We start from the raw sequence: 13,594 nt of genomic DNA, 5'->3' as shown, positions 1-13,594 counted from the left end.
GGTTGTCTTGCATTGTTTCCCTTTTTAACAATAAAGTAAGAATTTGCACTTTATCTACATTTATCGGCATTTCTACAATTCCATTTTGCCTGTGCATTTCTCTAATATTGATTTACTTTCTCTTAGAAGGAAGGTGTAACCTATGACGGTAATAAAAGAATATACTAATAAAATGAAAGAAACAATAGATAAAAGAAACATTAATAGACAGATTGAATTTAATTATAAGGGATCTGTCATTAGAAATAAACAAAAAAACTTCATGCTGACCAGTGTCAGGTACAGACATGGAGACTTTCTTACCACTATCACCTAATTCCAACTATCCATCCATTCTCTTCCACTTATCCTTTCAGGGTCGCAGGGGAGTTGGAGCCTGTCCCAGCTGTCTTAGGGCGAGAGGCAGGGCACACCCTGACAGGTCACCAGTCTGTCGCAGGGCTAACACAGACAACCATTCACACCTATGGGCAATTTAGAGTTTCCAATTAGCCTTACCCCACTAACTGCATGTCTTTGGACTGTGGGAGGAAGCCAAAGTACCCGGAGAGGCCATGCAAACTCCACACAGAAAGACCCCGGCCTGATGGAATTGAGCTCAGGACCTTCTTACTGTGATGCAACAGTGCTAACCACCGTGCCACCCCTAATTCCAACTAATGCTTTTAATGATGATTAAAAATAAAATAATAATGTATTATTATAAATGATGCAGGGTTTTGTTTGTTGTTCACTTATAAAGGGTCCCTTAGAAGCAGAAGGGTACCTTTTTCTCTCATCTGGTAGCCTTGTCTGCTGTGCATGCTAACATAACAAAAGGGATGCTTTCAGGTGTTTCATCATCGCTTGTCGGGCAGAGTAAGAATTTTCTTCATAATAAGTGATTGAAAGGGAAAAGACTTTAGACCAGAGGTCTTTTAGATTAAATGTCATTTCATTAGATTGTTCTGTTTTGAAAAATGATCTTATAAATAATGATTTTTGAATTTGCAGTAAATGAAAGTATTAGCATGATCAGCAGACCTACTCTTTTCTCCTCGTAATCTCAAATGTGCGCTCGTGTGATTTATTTTCTCTTTCATGCGCATTTTTGTGTGGATGTCTACATGAGCGACTCCAGGCTTTCTGCGATGTTGGTCTGGCCCAGCGGTACAGATCCGTTGGTCTCTGGATTCTGCAGAGCTCTCTGGTCCTCCTGACTGCTCACCAGGCTCAACACCGCTCTGTACAGATACTGGTACTGCTCCTGTAGGGAGTAAAGAGGCAGAAAACTGGTAAAAGCTTGCACTTGTTACCTGTCTCATCCATTTATTACTTCTAGGCTGGACAGTTGTGATTGCTGGACTATATTATTATCAGGATGTCCTAAACAACCCCCCCCCCCTGAAACCTTCAGTTGATCCAAAATGCTGCAGTAAGAGTACTGACAGGGACGAGAAAGAGAGAGCACACTTCCTGTTAACTCCAGAATCAAATTTGAATTCCTTCCCATCATATACAAACTCTTGAATAATTAGGTCCTCTCTTATTTTAAAGACCCCATAGCATCACATCACCCTAATAGAGCACTTAGCTCTCAGACTGTGGGCTTACTTGGGTATTTAAAAGTAGAATGGGAGCCAGAGCCTTCAGCTTTCAGGCCCCTGTTTCTGTGAACCAGCTTCCAGTTTGGCCAGACGAACACCCTCCCTACTTTTTTATTAGGCTTAAAACGTTCCTTTTTGATAATGCATATAGTTACGGCTTGGTCCGGTGACCCCAAGTTTCTTCCTGTTAAAAGTGTGTTTTTCCTTCCTGCTTTTGCCAAAGTGCTTACTCATAAGAGGTTCTCTGATTGTTGGAGTTTTCTCTGTATTACTGTAGAGTCTTTACCTTTCAATATAAAGCACCTTCACAGGACTGTTGTTGTGATTTGGTGCAATGTATTTGATTTTATTTATTTTTTCTAAATTATGCTGGTAGATGAGAATTAAAAGGAAACATTCCAGTACTTACTATATCATTAAATACCCCAGGCCTCATGAGGTTGGTCATCCGTGCCACTTGGTAGACATCTACTGATCCCTCCTCCTCTAGCTGATTGGACAGGGTCGTGAGGGCACAAAACAGTCCTGACGTAGCACCTCCCAAACTACACAACCACACAAAACCATTAAGAACATTAGACGGATTTAAACAGTTTTATGTCCTTAAAAGGAGTCTGACTCATACTCACGGATCATGTACGATCACCGGTCCCTGTGTGTGCGTGCTCTGTTCTCTGACTCTGTTAATGAGATCAAAGCTGTTTCGGATCGGACTGTCTGGGTTGGGCCAGCAGGTGGTGCTGTACTGACGCACTTCCAGCACATAATTGTTCTAGATGCAAAAACAGTTTTAAAGTCTCAGACTGTATTAAAACATTTTGATTGATGTAAAATATTCTCTTTTATCGCGTGTTACCTGTGGAGACTGGACTGTGAAGTCCTGCACTAAAAGTCTCTCATCATTAGACAGACACATGTGCTCCTCCCTGGAGTATGACACAGTGAAGCCATCAATGCTCAGGGGCTGGTCTTTACTGGGCCAGTACGCACGACACTCTTCGTCTCTCTGAGATAAACAGGAAACATGTTTATGTGTGTGTAGTTTTATATAGATATATCTATATGTATAGGTATCTATAAGTTCTACATGGAGTATGTGTGTGTTTTATACCTGGCTGTTTGAGTCTGGCAGACAGACTACAATCTGTGCATTGTGTTCCCAGATCATTCTCCAGAAATCTGCCACCGTGCTGCTCAGAGGAGTCTGGCTCACTATGAACTCCTTAGTGTAGTGATGTCCCTGTGAAAATACGAGCAGCAATATTTATCCACCAGCTGATTTCGAGGTTTTCGAGACTGGAAAACATTTGCAATTTCCAGTGGTCTTACCATCACGTAGGATGCATTGATGTAGCCTGTGGAGTTTGATTCTGAAGCAGTCAGAGTGACTCTTGATCTCTCCACTTCACAGAGACATGAAGAACCAGGTTAGAGAGAAAATGCCCCCAAAATAAGACAAAAAACAATAATCCTGCATTTAAGTTCATCATTATAGTTAATTAAAGTAACCATAAGGGATTATTGAGCAAGCTGTGGAAGAAATGATGAGGCATCAGGTAACTTGTCGTCATAATCTTGAACCGAAATATCACATTTAACCTCTGACCTCTTTTTCTAGGTCAACGCATTGATCTAAAGGTCAAAGTCATAACTTTGTATAGAGCTATTCAAAACTCTTTCTTAATGCCACTGTTTGCACTGACAATACAGGCATACAGTGATTAACTATGGGGATTCTAAACATCACGTTATAATTTGCATCGAAATATCATGTCATATTTGAACTCTGAACTCTGCCTTTCTTTCTGGTTTATTGTGTACTATGTATGGATTGAAATTTCCAGAAATTATCTGCAACATATTGCTGGGAGTTGCCGGTTTTGCCCAGTGAGTAATCCAGATCTGCTTACCAGGCATTAGAGCTCTGGCTCTGTTCCTCTCAGCATTGCCATCTTTCAGGGCAGTGCTGTAGTCTGCGTGCTTCGCCTGACGCTGACTAATTAACTGAAACACAAAAATAAAAACATTTGGTTACATTCACATGGCAGGAACGTCACAAATGATTCATTACAAGTTGGTGGGCGAAAAAGGAAGCATGCTGTACCTTGAATTGTTTATCCATACGTGTCCTGCCTGTGGCACCAGGGGTCAGCAGGTCAGAGACGTAATTGTGAAGGAGGTCAGAGGTCACCAAGGTGTCCCGGCTCAAAATAGCTTCAACCAGGGCATCGTGGATGAATATGTACTGCTCCTAGAAGACAGCAAAAAAATGACTTCCTGGTTTTAGTAAGGTATGTCTTTGTGAACACTAGTGAAACACTTTTAAATGCCACAAGATACATTTTTACAAGAAAGAAATCTGATATGAATGTGTTTCCTCTGGCCTTTGCTGCTGTTTAGTCATCTAGACTGTCTTTATATAAGTGGCCTAGTTTGCCTGTGCTTGAATAAAATGGAACTAGCAATGACTTTGAGGCTTCGAGGCGCGAAAAGTACAAAAATTATACTGAAAAAGCTCAGCAGCAGAAATCAAGTCCCAGTTTGTCAAAAAATGTGCTGTAAGAGAATACGGTGTATTAATATAATAATAATAATAATAATGTGTGGGGCTATATTTTTCTCGTTCCGTCTTCATCCTCCAAAAGAAAAAGGAGCATGCAGTGAGTTTACACACAGATCGACAAATGCCTCCATCTGCACAGTGACGTGGTTGTTGAGTAAGTCCGTACAGACCTCATTACACCGGCTAAAATTACCCTTAATCTAGCCACTATTTCCTTCTTTGCAAATGTTTAAATTGATATTACATTTCTGGGATTGCCCCCACAAAAGGAAAGGTGAATTCCCACAGCTGTATCACCCTCTTACCTCTGTCTGAACAAGGAAATTCCTCTGTGTGCGGACATGTTTCAGGAAGCCAAGAACGTTCACTGTCCCTTGATCCTGGATCTGCTGCAGCATGCTGTCTATCACAATGTAGGTTCCTGTCCTTCCCACACCGGCGCTGTGACAGACACATGCATCACATGTTAGCAGTACACACACCATCAAATTGTGGTAAGTCTTAAAGAGCAATAAATCATTCCACACACACTCTACCTGCAATGTACCAACACAGGTCCCATCTCCTGCGTGCGGGCCCTGGAGGACGCTCTGATGAAGGAGAGGACGGGCAGAGTGTATTCTGGGACGCCCATGTCCGGCCACTGGGTGTAATGGTAATGGAGGACTGTGTGTTCAACTCTCCTTTGAGATACCTAGAGGATCGAAGTGGGTATGAGAAACCTAACCTCAAAGCCACTTTGGACTATTGCTGCATAGAGAGAAGGGCTTACCTTATTTGCAGTATCCCTGACAGTGAACGTCCGGAGTGTGTAGTAAGCAAGTGTCTTGGTGTTTTTCAGTGTCACCTGATAAGACCCATACTCTTCCTGGTTCTCCTCTGGCCAGTACTGATCACATTTTGTCTGTAGAAAGGGAGAGAAATTCTGTGGATGTAGTTTAATTTTAGGCCTAATACATCTGAAACCGCAGGGAAAACTTGTCAAAAGGAAAGTCCTCAAGTGTATAACAAAGCCAGATTGCACTAATGTCCATTCTGCAGTTTTTCAGCTGTCAGACTGCAGTGAAACTAAATGAAATACCTGAAGTGAATCAGCTGGTGTCTGCTCATGACAAGAGATGGAAGACACAAACTAAAAAGAAATCAGCTGCCTGGGGTCAGTGTGAATGATATCAGATAAAACTGCACTTATGTCTGCGGTGAGGCTTGTGTTTGAGCTCCTACCCGTCCCTTCTCCTTCAGATTGGTGATCATGACAATAACTCCAATATTCTGCTGCCAGATCATCCTCCAAAAGTCCTCCCTGCCTGATTTTAGAGGCCCCTGAGCTGCAATGTATGCCCTCGTCCGCTCATAACCCTGCAAAAGGAAACATCAGTTGGTTTGCGGCAGCCTGGATGTAAGGTGTGTACACGTAAAAGGACCTTTACTTACATCAACAAAGTTAGCGTTGATGTAGTCCCCGCATGTCCCATCTCTGTCCAAACTGTTAGAGAGCTTAACTCTACTGTGGTCGTCTGAGACAAGTAAAAAGAGTCATTAGCAACCTTCCTGCTGGCTTACACAGTTAAAAGTTGAACAGCGACGCAGTGAACAGTGAAGGATGACATACAGGCCAGTATGTTGATGTATCGGTTCTTGTTTTTGTTGTCAGGGTGATTAGAGCTGTCTGTAGTAATGCCCATGTCCACTGTGCATGCCTGCACCTCCTGAAACACACAATCCAATACTAATAAGAATGACAGTAATTACTCAGATGAACACAATGAGGCTGTTTTTCTTACAAGCAGGGAGGTTTGCGTTCTCTTCATTTGCCACATTACAATGTGAAGGTCAGGTATATAGAGAAGCTACTATAGGAAATAACAAGAAATAAGCACAACTGAATCATATCAAATCAATTTCTGTCTCTCTACAGTGTGCCTTTTGTCCCGTCTCCCTCCCCTCGCACCCAATAGCAGATGGCCGCCCCTCCCTGAGCCTGGTGTTGCTGGAGATTTCTTCTTATTAAAAGGGAGTTTTTCCTTCTCACTGCTTCCAAGTGCTTGCGCATACAGGGTCTTCTGATTGTTGGGGTTGCTGTAGGGTCTTATAATACAAAGCACCTTGAGCACCTCTTGTCGTGACTTGCTGCCATACAAATAAAATGTAATCAAATGAGAGGAGGAGCTGTGTATAGATTTAAGAGAACAAGAAATAAAATCACCCCATGGGATTGGACAAGTCGCCATAATACAAATGTTTTCATTCTGTGATGATGACCCCATATTTAAGCCTCATATTGCAAGCTCTGGGAGAGAAAGGCGACTATTAACAGCCAGTCCCAACAAGCAGCAACCTCAAAGAGCTTCCTGGAGTGGCCACTTAAAATTAAGCATGTTTACATCTTGGCAGACAAAATAATTTTGGTCTCTATAGCTGCTGCACCTTTTATGACTTTATGAATTGTACTTTTACTTTATTTTTTATTTATATAGCACATTTAATAAAAAAACAAAATGTTGGCCAAAGTAATTTACAATGATAAAAAAAATATTACACAGTAACACATAACATCAATAAAAAATACCTGGTAACAGATGAGTAAGTAGATAAACAGGTAACTCTCATGCGGTGTTAAAAGTGAGTAAAAACATGTTGAAGATGGGATTTGTAAAGATTGACGGTCGGGGCCTCTCTAATGTGGAGAGGTAAATCATTCCACATTTTCGGCGCTACAACCGCAAACGCCCGGTCGCCTGTATTGAATTGTATGAAACTCTTGTATGAATTGTACCAGAATTAATTTGCAGTTCACCTTGTTAAACTTTTTCAAGATTTAAACATAGGTGGCTATAGCCATTAGCCAACTGCTAGGCCACACCTTAGCTAGCTTGAGACATGGACGTAGCATTCCTTTCTGTGTTTGTGCCTTTGGAGTGATTGAATGCAGCCATCTAACAAACAACATGGATTACTGTCTAGTTAAGTGTGCTAGTAGTCCTTCGAACAAGTCTATCCTTCAGTTTTTGGTGAATATATTTTATTTGCCTGTTTCTTTCTCTGTGCATTGTACCCATACAGTCAAAGGACACAGGTTGCTAGAACTGGCGGATGGGTAATCAAAGTTAATCTTATATTTCTCTGTATTTCTGCCATTTTTACTGACTTCCATTGCTTTTATTAGAAGTGTGTTTAACTCGCACAGGAGACCATATTATTGTGTGTAAAACATGGTGAGTGCAGTAAAAGAAAAATACATTTTCTTCCCAATTAAAACATCAATATGGAACGCTAAATTTTAAAATGTAAATTTTAGATTTTTTACAGTTGCAGTTACACTTGTAAAAATCAGGCCAAGAAAGCAACAACAGCTCTGCAACAGGAGAGGGATGGTTGGTGTCTTACCTCATAGGACTCTTTGACAATCTAATGGAGGGTGGTGAGGATGCAGAAAGCACGGCGATGGTGGAGATGAGAGGAGAGTGGGATAGGGGACCAAGATGATGGACAGACAGACAGACAGACAGACAGGGAGTCAGTGCAGGTACAGGATATAGGGGTTCAGATACACACAGAGAGGTGTGTTTAAAGTCCACAGCTCCCATCTGAGCTGTGGACTTTAAACCTGCTACTATGTAAACCATGTTTTGTTATTTTACAAGTATAATTATAAATCAGGCTAGTTTTAATGTAATGATATAGAGAAAGTAAGCAAATGTAAGTCCCCCTGGCAGTAATAAGGGAGAAGTAAACTTTATCTAATCCTATCTGTGTGTGTTTCTTAGGAGGTTCATGCTAGGAAACAGGGGTGACTAATGCCATGCAAATGTACCTGTTGAAATTAATCCATGTGTTTCTCTCAAACCATTAACCAACATTCAGATATGTCAATACTCCACATAAGACTAATATCTCTTTCTTCACATTCTAAACAAGCTAAAATGGAGATTTTAAAAGCCTGAAAGTCAACAGGTAGTTTGCAAGTAGCTGGCCTAGCATTGACAACCTGTCTTTCAGTTGTAAAGTCCAGTTTTCAGGTCAACAGGTTTAAATTTAGAGTCTGGTGTGAGAAGAAAGCTGCACGGTCATGGTTAGTACCAAAACCTTCCTGCATGTTGATGTTGCACATGGGCGTTACACATCAACGCCATGCTAAATGATCGGCCTAAAGAACGTGATGTTAATAGAGATATGGAAGAGCATTAAGGGGCTATGACAAATGAAATACTTATACACATGGACCAGAGCTAGGTGATCTATTTATATGCTGGTTACGTTTTTGTACAAATCCAAAAACAAGAAAAATTTTTGTAAGTCTCCTAAAAGCGCAAACATACTGTAACTCACTAGGTTTTTTTTTAAAACAAAAATATCTTCTTCTGAACTCAAACACTGTGACTGGAAATGTCACCGACCTCAAATTCCTTGGAGAAAGTGTTGGTGGTCTGGAGCTCCATGACATGCTTCACAAACTGCTTCACTGTCAGCGGCTCGTGACCATCTGGAACACAAGACTGAATATTAACTACATCCTGGTCACCTCAGCCTAACAGTTACAATAAGACTACTAGGGGATCCTTTGAGCATGTCACCTGTGGCCAACAGCAGGGGTGTAGATGGAGCAGATACAACTTTAGGCGATGTGTCATCTGGGTAGAAATTAGCTGCCTGGAAACAGTTTCTGTGACATACACACAGACATAAAATCTGAAGTAAAGTGCAAGGGTGCAAACTATACAGACAGGCACAGTATGTTTAAGTTGGCACGTACCTCCAGTAGATGAGTATTCCCACTAGTACCAGCAGACAAAGGATGGTGAGAGTGGATACGACAGCCAGAGGAATGACTGTCCTCTTCTCTCTGTCCACACCCTCAACAAGTCCGACCCGAGACTCGTGGCTGCTGTTGCTTCGCTCTGTAAGAGAGTAGAAGACAAGTTTGAAAGTCAAGAATGAACTATGAATTTAAATTGCTATTATTTACAACACAGAGCAACAGTTAAGAGCACAAAAAAAACTTTACATAAGAATTTCAAACTGTTCCCCAAAGGTTCCTGTGAAAAACAACTGGTTTGGAATTAAGTGTGGATCTAATGGCCACTTTTGGACATAAGTAATCATACTTATAAAGGTGGGATTGACTATATTCCATTTAAGAGGAGCTGTTAACAAAGCTTGTCTCAAATCACCAGTGCTTTTCCTACCATCAGAAGTCTGTTATCATCTTCTAAGATGACATATCTAACATGTTTTCAAACTGTTTCCTACCATGGATGTATTAAGAGAGCTGAATATACTATCAATCAGATTTCCTGTCTTGCCACAGAGAAGTGCAATGTTCTCCTCGAACTCCTGAGAAAAAGCTCCGGATCTTCACCTGCTAAAGATTCAGACCAAGCCAGAACCAGTTGTCAAACATTGTAATGTGCTGTCTGCAATCTTACCACATAACGCATAGTCAGCTGATCCCGATTTAACTGTCCGTGTCTCCACCAGTAATATTGCTTCTGTATTCGACTTGATTATTGACTCTGATCAAGGTTAAATTAAGAGAAGTCCACCACCTCAAACCTCAAACAATGGGCTGACCTCCCAGCCCATCGTTCCTTCAGTGGGCTGGTTTCAGTCATTATGCAAATATACTGTTTATAAGGTTGGGGAAACCTGCAGTCAGCTGAGACTGAAGAAGTTACTTGGATGAGTGACGAAACGTTTCTCCCACTGAAAACGCTACGTCCAGATGAATCAACTTTTGGAGACCTCAAACCTAGTTAGCTGAAATTGGACTTGTATGCATGTCACATTCCATAACAAACAGCCAGGGCTGTGTCAAATACTACAGTATTTACCTTCCAGTTGCTCCTCCGTTGCCTTGTCGGTGTCCGTCAGTCTGACCAGAGGAACAAGAGGTCCCAACTCAGGGTTACTTGCACCATCAAACAATAACCCATCTACACTGGAGAACTCCTGCACACTGTCTTCAGCTATGCCTTCTTTGTCCTCTTTAGTACCTCCTTTTATGTATTCTTTATTCTCAAAAGTAGATTCAACCCCTAAAAATGGACCTATAAGGCTTTTGTTTTGATTGTGTTTATAAATTCTGTCACCATGGCCTTGTTCTTCACTGTGGTCAAATAGTATGGACTCTGCTTTTTCACTTTTTGAAAAATTGCCTTTAAGATCTTTGGCATTATTGTCACCTACAGTTCTAAAACCCTTTTTACTGTTATTAAGTACCTTTAGATTTTCTCTAAAGTCAAGCCCATCATGCTCCCCAGAGCCACTGACATCCTCAGCTCCACTTCCGCTATCACCATATATTGTCGTTCCTAATACACTTACCACTATCTTTTTTTCTTTCAGCATCTCCTCAATATTTCTTAAACTCTCATTTCTTACTCCCCTTTCTCTTATATTTTCTCCTTCCTTTCTGTTTAGCTCACTTTCATTCTCCCGTATCTCATTCTTTGACTCTTTTTCATTCTCATAGTTTTTGCTTTTTGTTACATCTCTTTCATTGATCACTGATCTATCATTATCAGTGACCATCATAGTTACTGCTGATCTACTTTTGTCCTCGAAGCTAATAGTTGAAATGTCAAACACTGAAAATTCAGTTTTTACTGCAGCAGCTTCATTGATTTCCTCATTGAAGCCATTGCTGCCAAGGCCAGAGCCTGATCCACTGTCTTCTGCTGAACTTTCTGACAAATCCAGACTTTTGGAATTAAAGAAAAATGTTATTGCACTGACATTGTAGTTATCAATTTGTTTATCCGCCCTGGCTTCCATTTCTCCTATCTTGCTATCACTTTGAGAATGAGGAGACTTGTTTTTTTCTCCATCAGCAGTGTTTGTTTTTGATGGGTTTATGGTACTCCAACCAGAATTAGGAAGGGAGTAAGTGGCAAATAATTGATCATGTGAAGACGTGGTAGAGAATTGAGGGTTTTCTACATCAGTCTGCAAAGGAACAAAAGTGGGCTCTTCAGAGGACTTGTCATTATGATGAACGATAACACCACTTTTCCTGTTTTCATGGAGGGCAGGAAAAAGATGGAAGATGGCAGGATCTTTGCTGAAGGGTGTCTGTAATGGAGGGATTACACTGGATAAATCTCCTTCAGCAGAGAATGCCCATTCAGAGACTGTTGCAAGTGCAGGGTTGATGATAATTCCCTTTTGAGTGTTTGTGAAGCCAGACGAGGCATCAATGGTCGAGTCTTCAACCGTCGACGTGGCTGTATTTGCTGCAAAATATTGCAAAGTCAAAATAAAAAAATAAAAATCCAAGACAGAAAGCTTACAGAAATATCTCCTTTCATTTTGTGTTTCTCAGGCCAGCAAAGATGGAAGAAAAGGAAAGAACTGTTCTTCATTGAGTGTGCGAAAATTCTCCATAAAGGGTACTAGCAGATGAGGCACCCTGGAGATGAAGCAAAGCCTTCATTCTTTAAAGAGGACAGAGGAAAAGAACAACCACCAGAGTGCGCTGTTGAGGCGCAGAAAGAATTCAGACACAGAGAAGGAGTCCCAAAGCAGACGATAATCACCAAGCTCCAGTGGATTCAAGTAGATTACATTGAGCAAGGAAACAACTTGACCTTCTTGAGGTATGTGCTGAAAGATTTGCAAGAGTCAAACATATTTAATTTCTGGACCAAAAACCAAAGCAAGAAAGGAAGCTGCTGATCATCACTCTAATCATCAAAGCCAACATAATTTTCCTGGCCATCATAATTACCACCACCACATTATCCACATCATGTCACTAAACAACTGATCAGAGAGCGCAGCAGTGATTAGCTACACAGTCACAGGCCATTAGAGGAGAAAAGCAAACAACCACCACACTTAAATCCAGCTTTCCACCACAGAAGAACTTAATCATGTTCCTATGCATTAAAATTCATCAATATGACAATTCACAACTGCGTTTATTAAGACCTGGAGATCAGTTTTGGTGTTTTATTTTGTCTAATGGTGTGTTTGATTGATTCCTAGAGAAGTTGTTACATCTCACCATTGAACATGGGCTGAGTCGTATGCATCAGCACTCTGAGGAGAGAGGAGGTAGTGAAGGACTTGTAAACTGAATCGGCAAGTGTGTTGCTGGGGGTCGCCGTCTTTTCTGTGATCCAGAGAGATGAGGAGGGTAGCGTTTTTGGCAGGGGCTCATTTACAGGGGCATCGTCATCTTCAGAGGGCGGCGGGAAGGCTTCGTCCACTATATGACGGACAAAATGATAAATAAGCAAAGATGGTGTAAACTGAACCTGTCTCATTCTCAATATGTCTCATAAGACACGTTGTGCCAAAACGATGTTCCAGAAGGTCTAAATGTTCTACAGTGATTATAATTTCAGCTTTAGTTCATTTTAAATGTAGACAAACAGTTTCAAACTGAAACTAAACATTAAAAGATTTACACCACTTGGCAAGTGCCCAGCGGACTTAATCTTCTGTTTGTACCTGTTAGATTAAACTCCCTCCTCGCTCTGCGTGACAAGCTGCAATAGCAGAAACAAACAGAAAGAAACAAGAAAAGCACTTATTCTCTGATCTGACCTGGCACTGCAGAGGCAGGCGTCGTTGGAGGGGAGGTGATGCTTTCCTGTGGAGAGTTGTTGACTGTGTCTTCATAGAAGACATCTGTGATGTGGATATCCTCCATAGGAGTTGTGTAGAGCTCTGGTGAAGCAGAAGGGAGGCTATTTCCACTGGCTTGCTGTGGTGGGCCTTGATCTCTTGTCTGCGAGCAAAAGATACAGTGGATAAAAGAACAGATGAAGAACTGAATTAGGTTGAATGAAAAAAATTGTTGCTGCAAGTAACAGTGAGTCTTTATGTTTGTTCAAATTAAAAGTTTTAAAGTGAAAAAATCAAAGTAAATTGCGGTATGAGCAACTACCTCATGTGGCAGCACTGACAGCGATGCCTCTTCTGTGATTTGCCGGCGAATTGCTGGCAGAGAGGTTGTCCGAACAACTGGAAATAGGAAGCCTGGTTGTTCGGTTAGCTCAGTGGTAACCCATATTGCGCTATTGCCCTCAAAGCCTGCATTAGTGAAAGGCTGGTTCATCATCTGGTCACCTTCAATCCAGTTCTGATCCACATCATGTGATTTTTTACCCTGTTTCTTTCTGACATTCTGAGAAACTGGGGCCTCGGTGGGTGTCTTTGGGGTTGGAGTGGTGCCTTCTTGGACTGGAATGTTCTGGCTGGCTTGGGTTCGGTCTGTGGGCTGGTTCTCATGATATGAAGGTTGGTTCTGGTAAACTCTGGTCTGCTCCAGTGGAATCTCCTCCACTGGGCTGTTGTCCTCTGAAGCTAAATGCATCGGATTCTGCTTCACTGGCTTCTCCCATCTGACTATGGACGAAAGCTTAAAAGAGGAATAAAAAACAGGTATGTCATGTGTATACTGTGTTTATAGGAAATTAGAAACAAAAAAATGAAGGAG

The 13,594-nt window shown here is 41.4% G+C and overlaps 1 protein-coding gene across 5 annotated transcripts in view; it reads right to left on the bottom strand.

Moving 5' to 3' along the window:
• Positions 1–548: 548 nt before the first annotated feature.
• ptprz1b (protein tyrosine phosphatase receptor type Z1b) overlaps positions 549–13,594 on the bottom strand; it is a 61,544-nt gene continuing 48,498 nt past the window's right edge. Inside the window, exons 12-34 of one of the 5 annotated variants that reach the window (XM_042225657.1) lie at positions 13,264–13,516; positions 13,043–13,188; positions 12,700–12,883; positions 12,155–12,358; positions 9,981–11,381; positions 8,903–9,047; positions 8,724–8,812; positions 8,547–8,632; positions 7,537–7,557; positions 5,762–5,858; positions 5,584–5,666; positions 5,374–5,508; positions 4,922–5,053; positions 4,686–4,843; positions 4,455–4,590; positions 3,691–3,837; positions 3,497–3,590; positions 2,916–2,989; positions 2,698–2,826; positions 2,443–2,592; positions 2,216–2,358; positions 1,996–2,131; positions 549–1,246 (exon numbers count right to left, since the gene is read on the bottom strand). In XM_042225657.1, the coding sequence (XP_042081591.1) occupies positions 1,103–1,246; positions 1,996–2,131; positions 2,216–2,358; positions 2,443–2,592; positions 2,698–2,826; positions 2,916–2,989; positions 3,497–3,590; positions 3,691–3,837; positions 4,455–4,590; positions 4,686–4,843; positions 4,922–5,053; positions 5,374–5,508; positions 5,584–5,666; positions 5,762–5,858; positions 7,537–7,557; positions 8,547–8,632; positions 8,724–8,812; positions 8,903–9,047; positions 9,981–11,381; positions 12,155–12,358; positions 12,700–12,883; positions 13,043–13,188; positions 13,264–13,516 (4,287 nt within the window). In that variant the 3' untranslated portion in view covers positions 549–1,102. Of the gene's footprint in view, positions 1,247–1,995; positions 2,132–2,215; positions 2,359–2,442; positions 2,593–2,697; positions 2,827–2,915; positions 2,990–3,496; positions 3,591–3,690; positions 3,838–4,454; positions 4,591–4,685; positions 4,844–4,921; positions 5,054–5,373; positions 5,509–5,583; positions 5,667–5,761; positions 5,859–7,536; positions 7,558–8,546; positions 8,633–8,723; positions 8,813–8,902; positions 9,048–9,980; positions 11,382–12,154; positions 12,359–12,699; positions 12,884–13,042; positions 13,517–13,594 lie in introns of all 5 variants that reach the window. The other 4 variants (XM_042225655.1, XM_042225656.1, XM_042225658.1 and 1 more) reach the window with 4 other exon arrangements.

This window comes from Haplochromis burtoni, unplaced genomic scaffold (genome assembly GCF_018398535.1).
Source record: "Haplochromis burtoni strain Fernald_Lab_line unplaced genomic scaffold, NCSU_Asbu1 Contig_178, whole genome shotgun sequence".
Classification (NCBI taxonomy): Eukaryota; Metazoa; Chordata; class Actinopteri; order Cichliformes; family Cichlidae; genus Haplochromis; species Haplochromis burtoni.
This window is presented reverse-complemented; position numbering and strand designations above follow the sequence as displayed.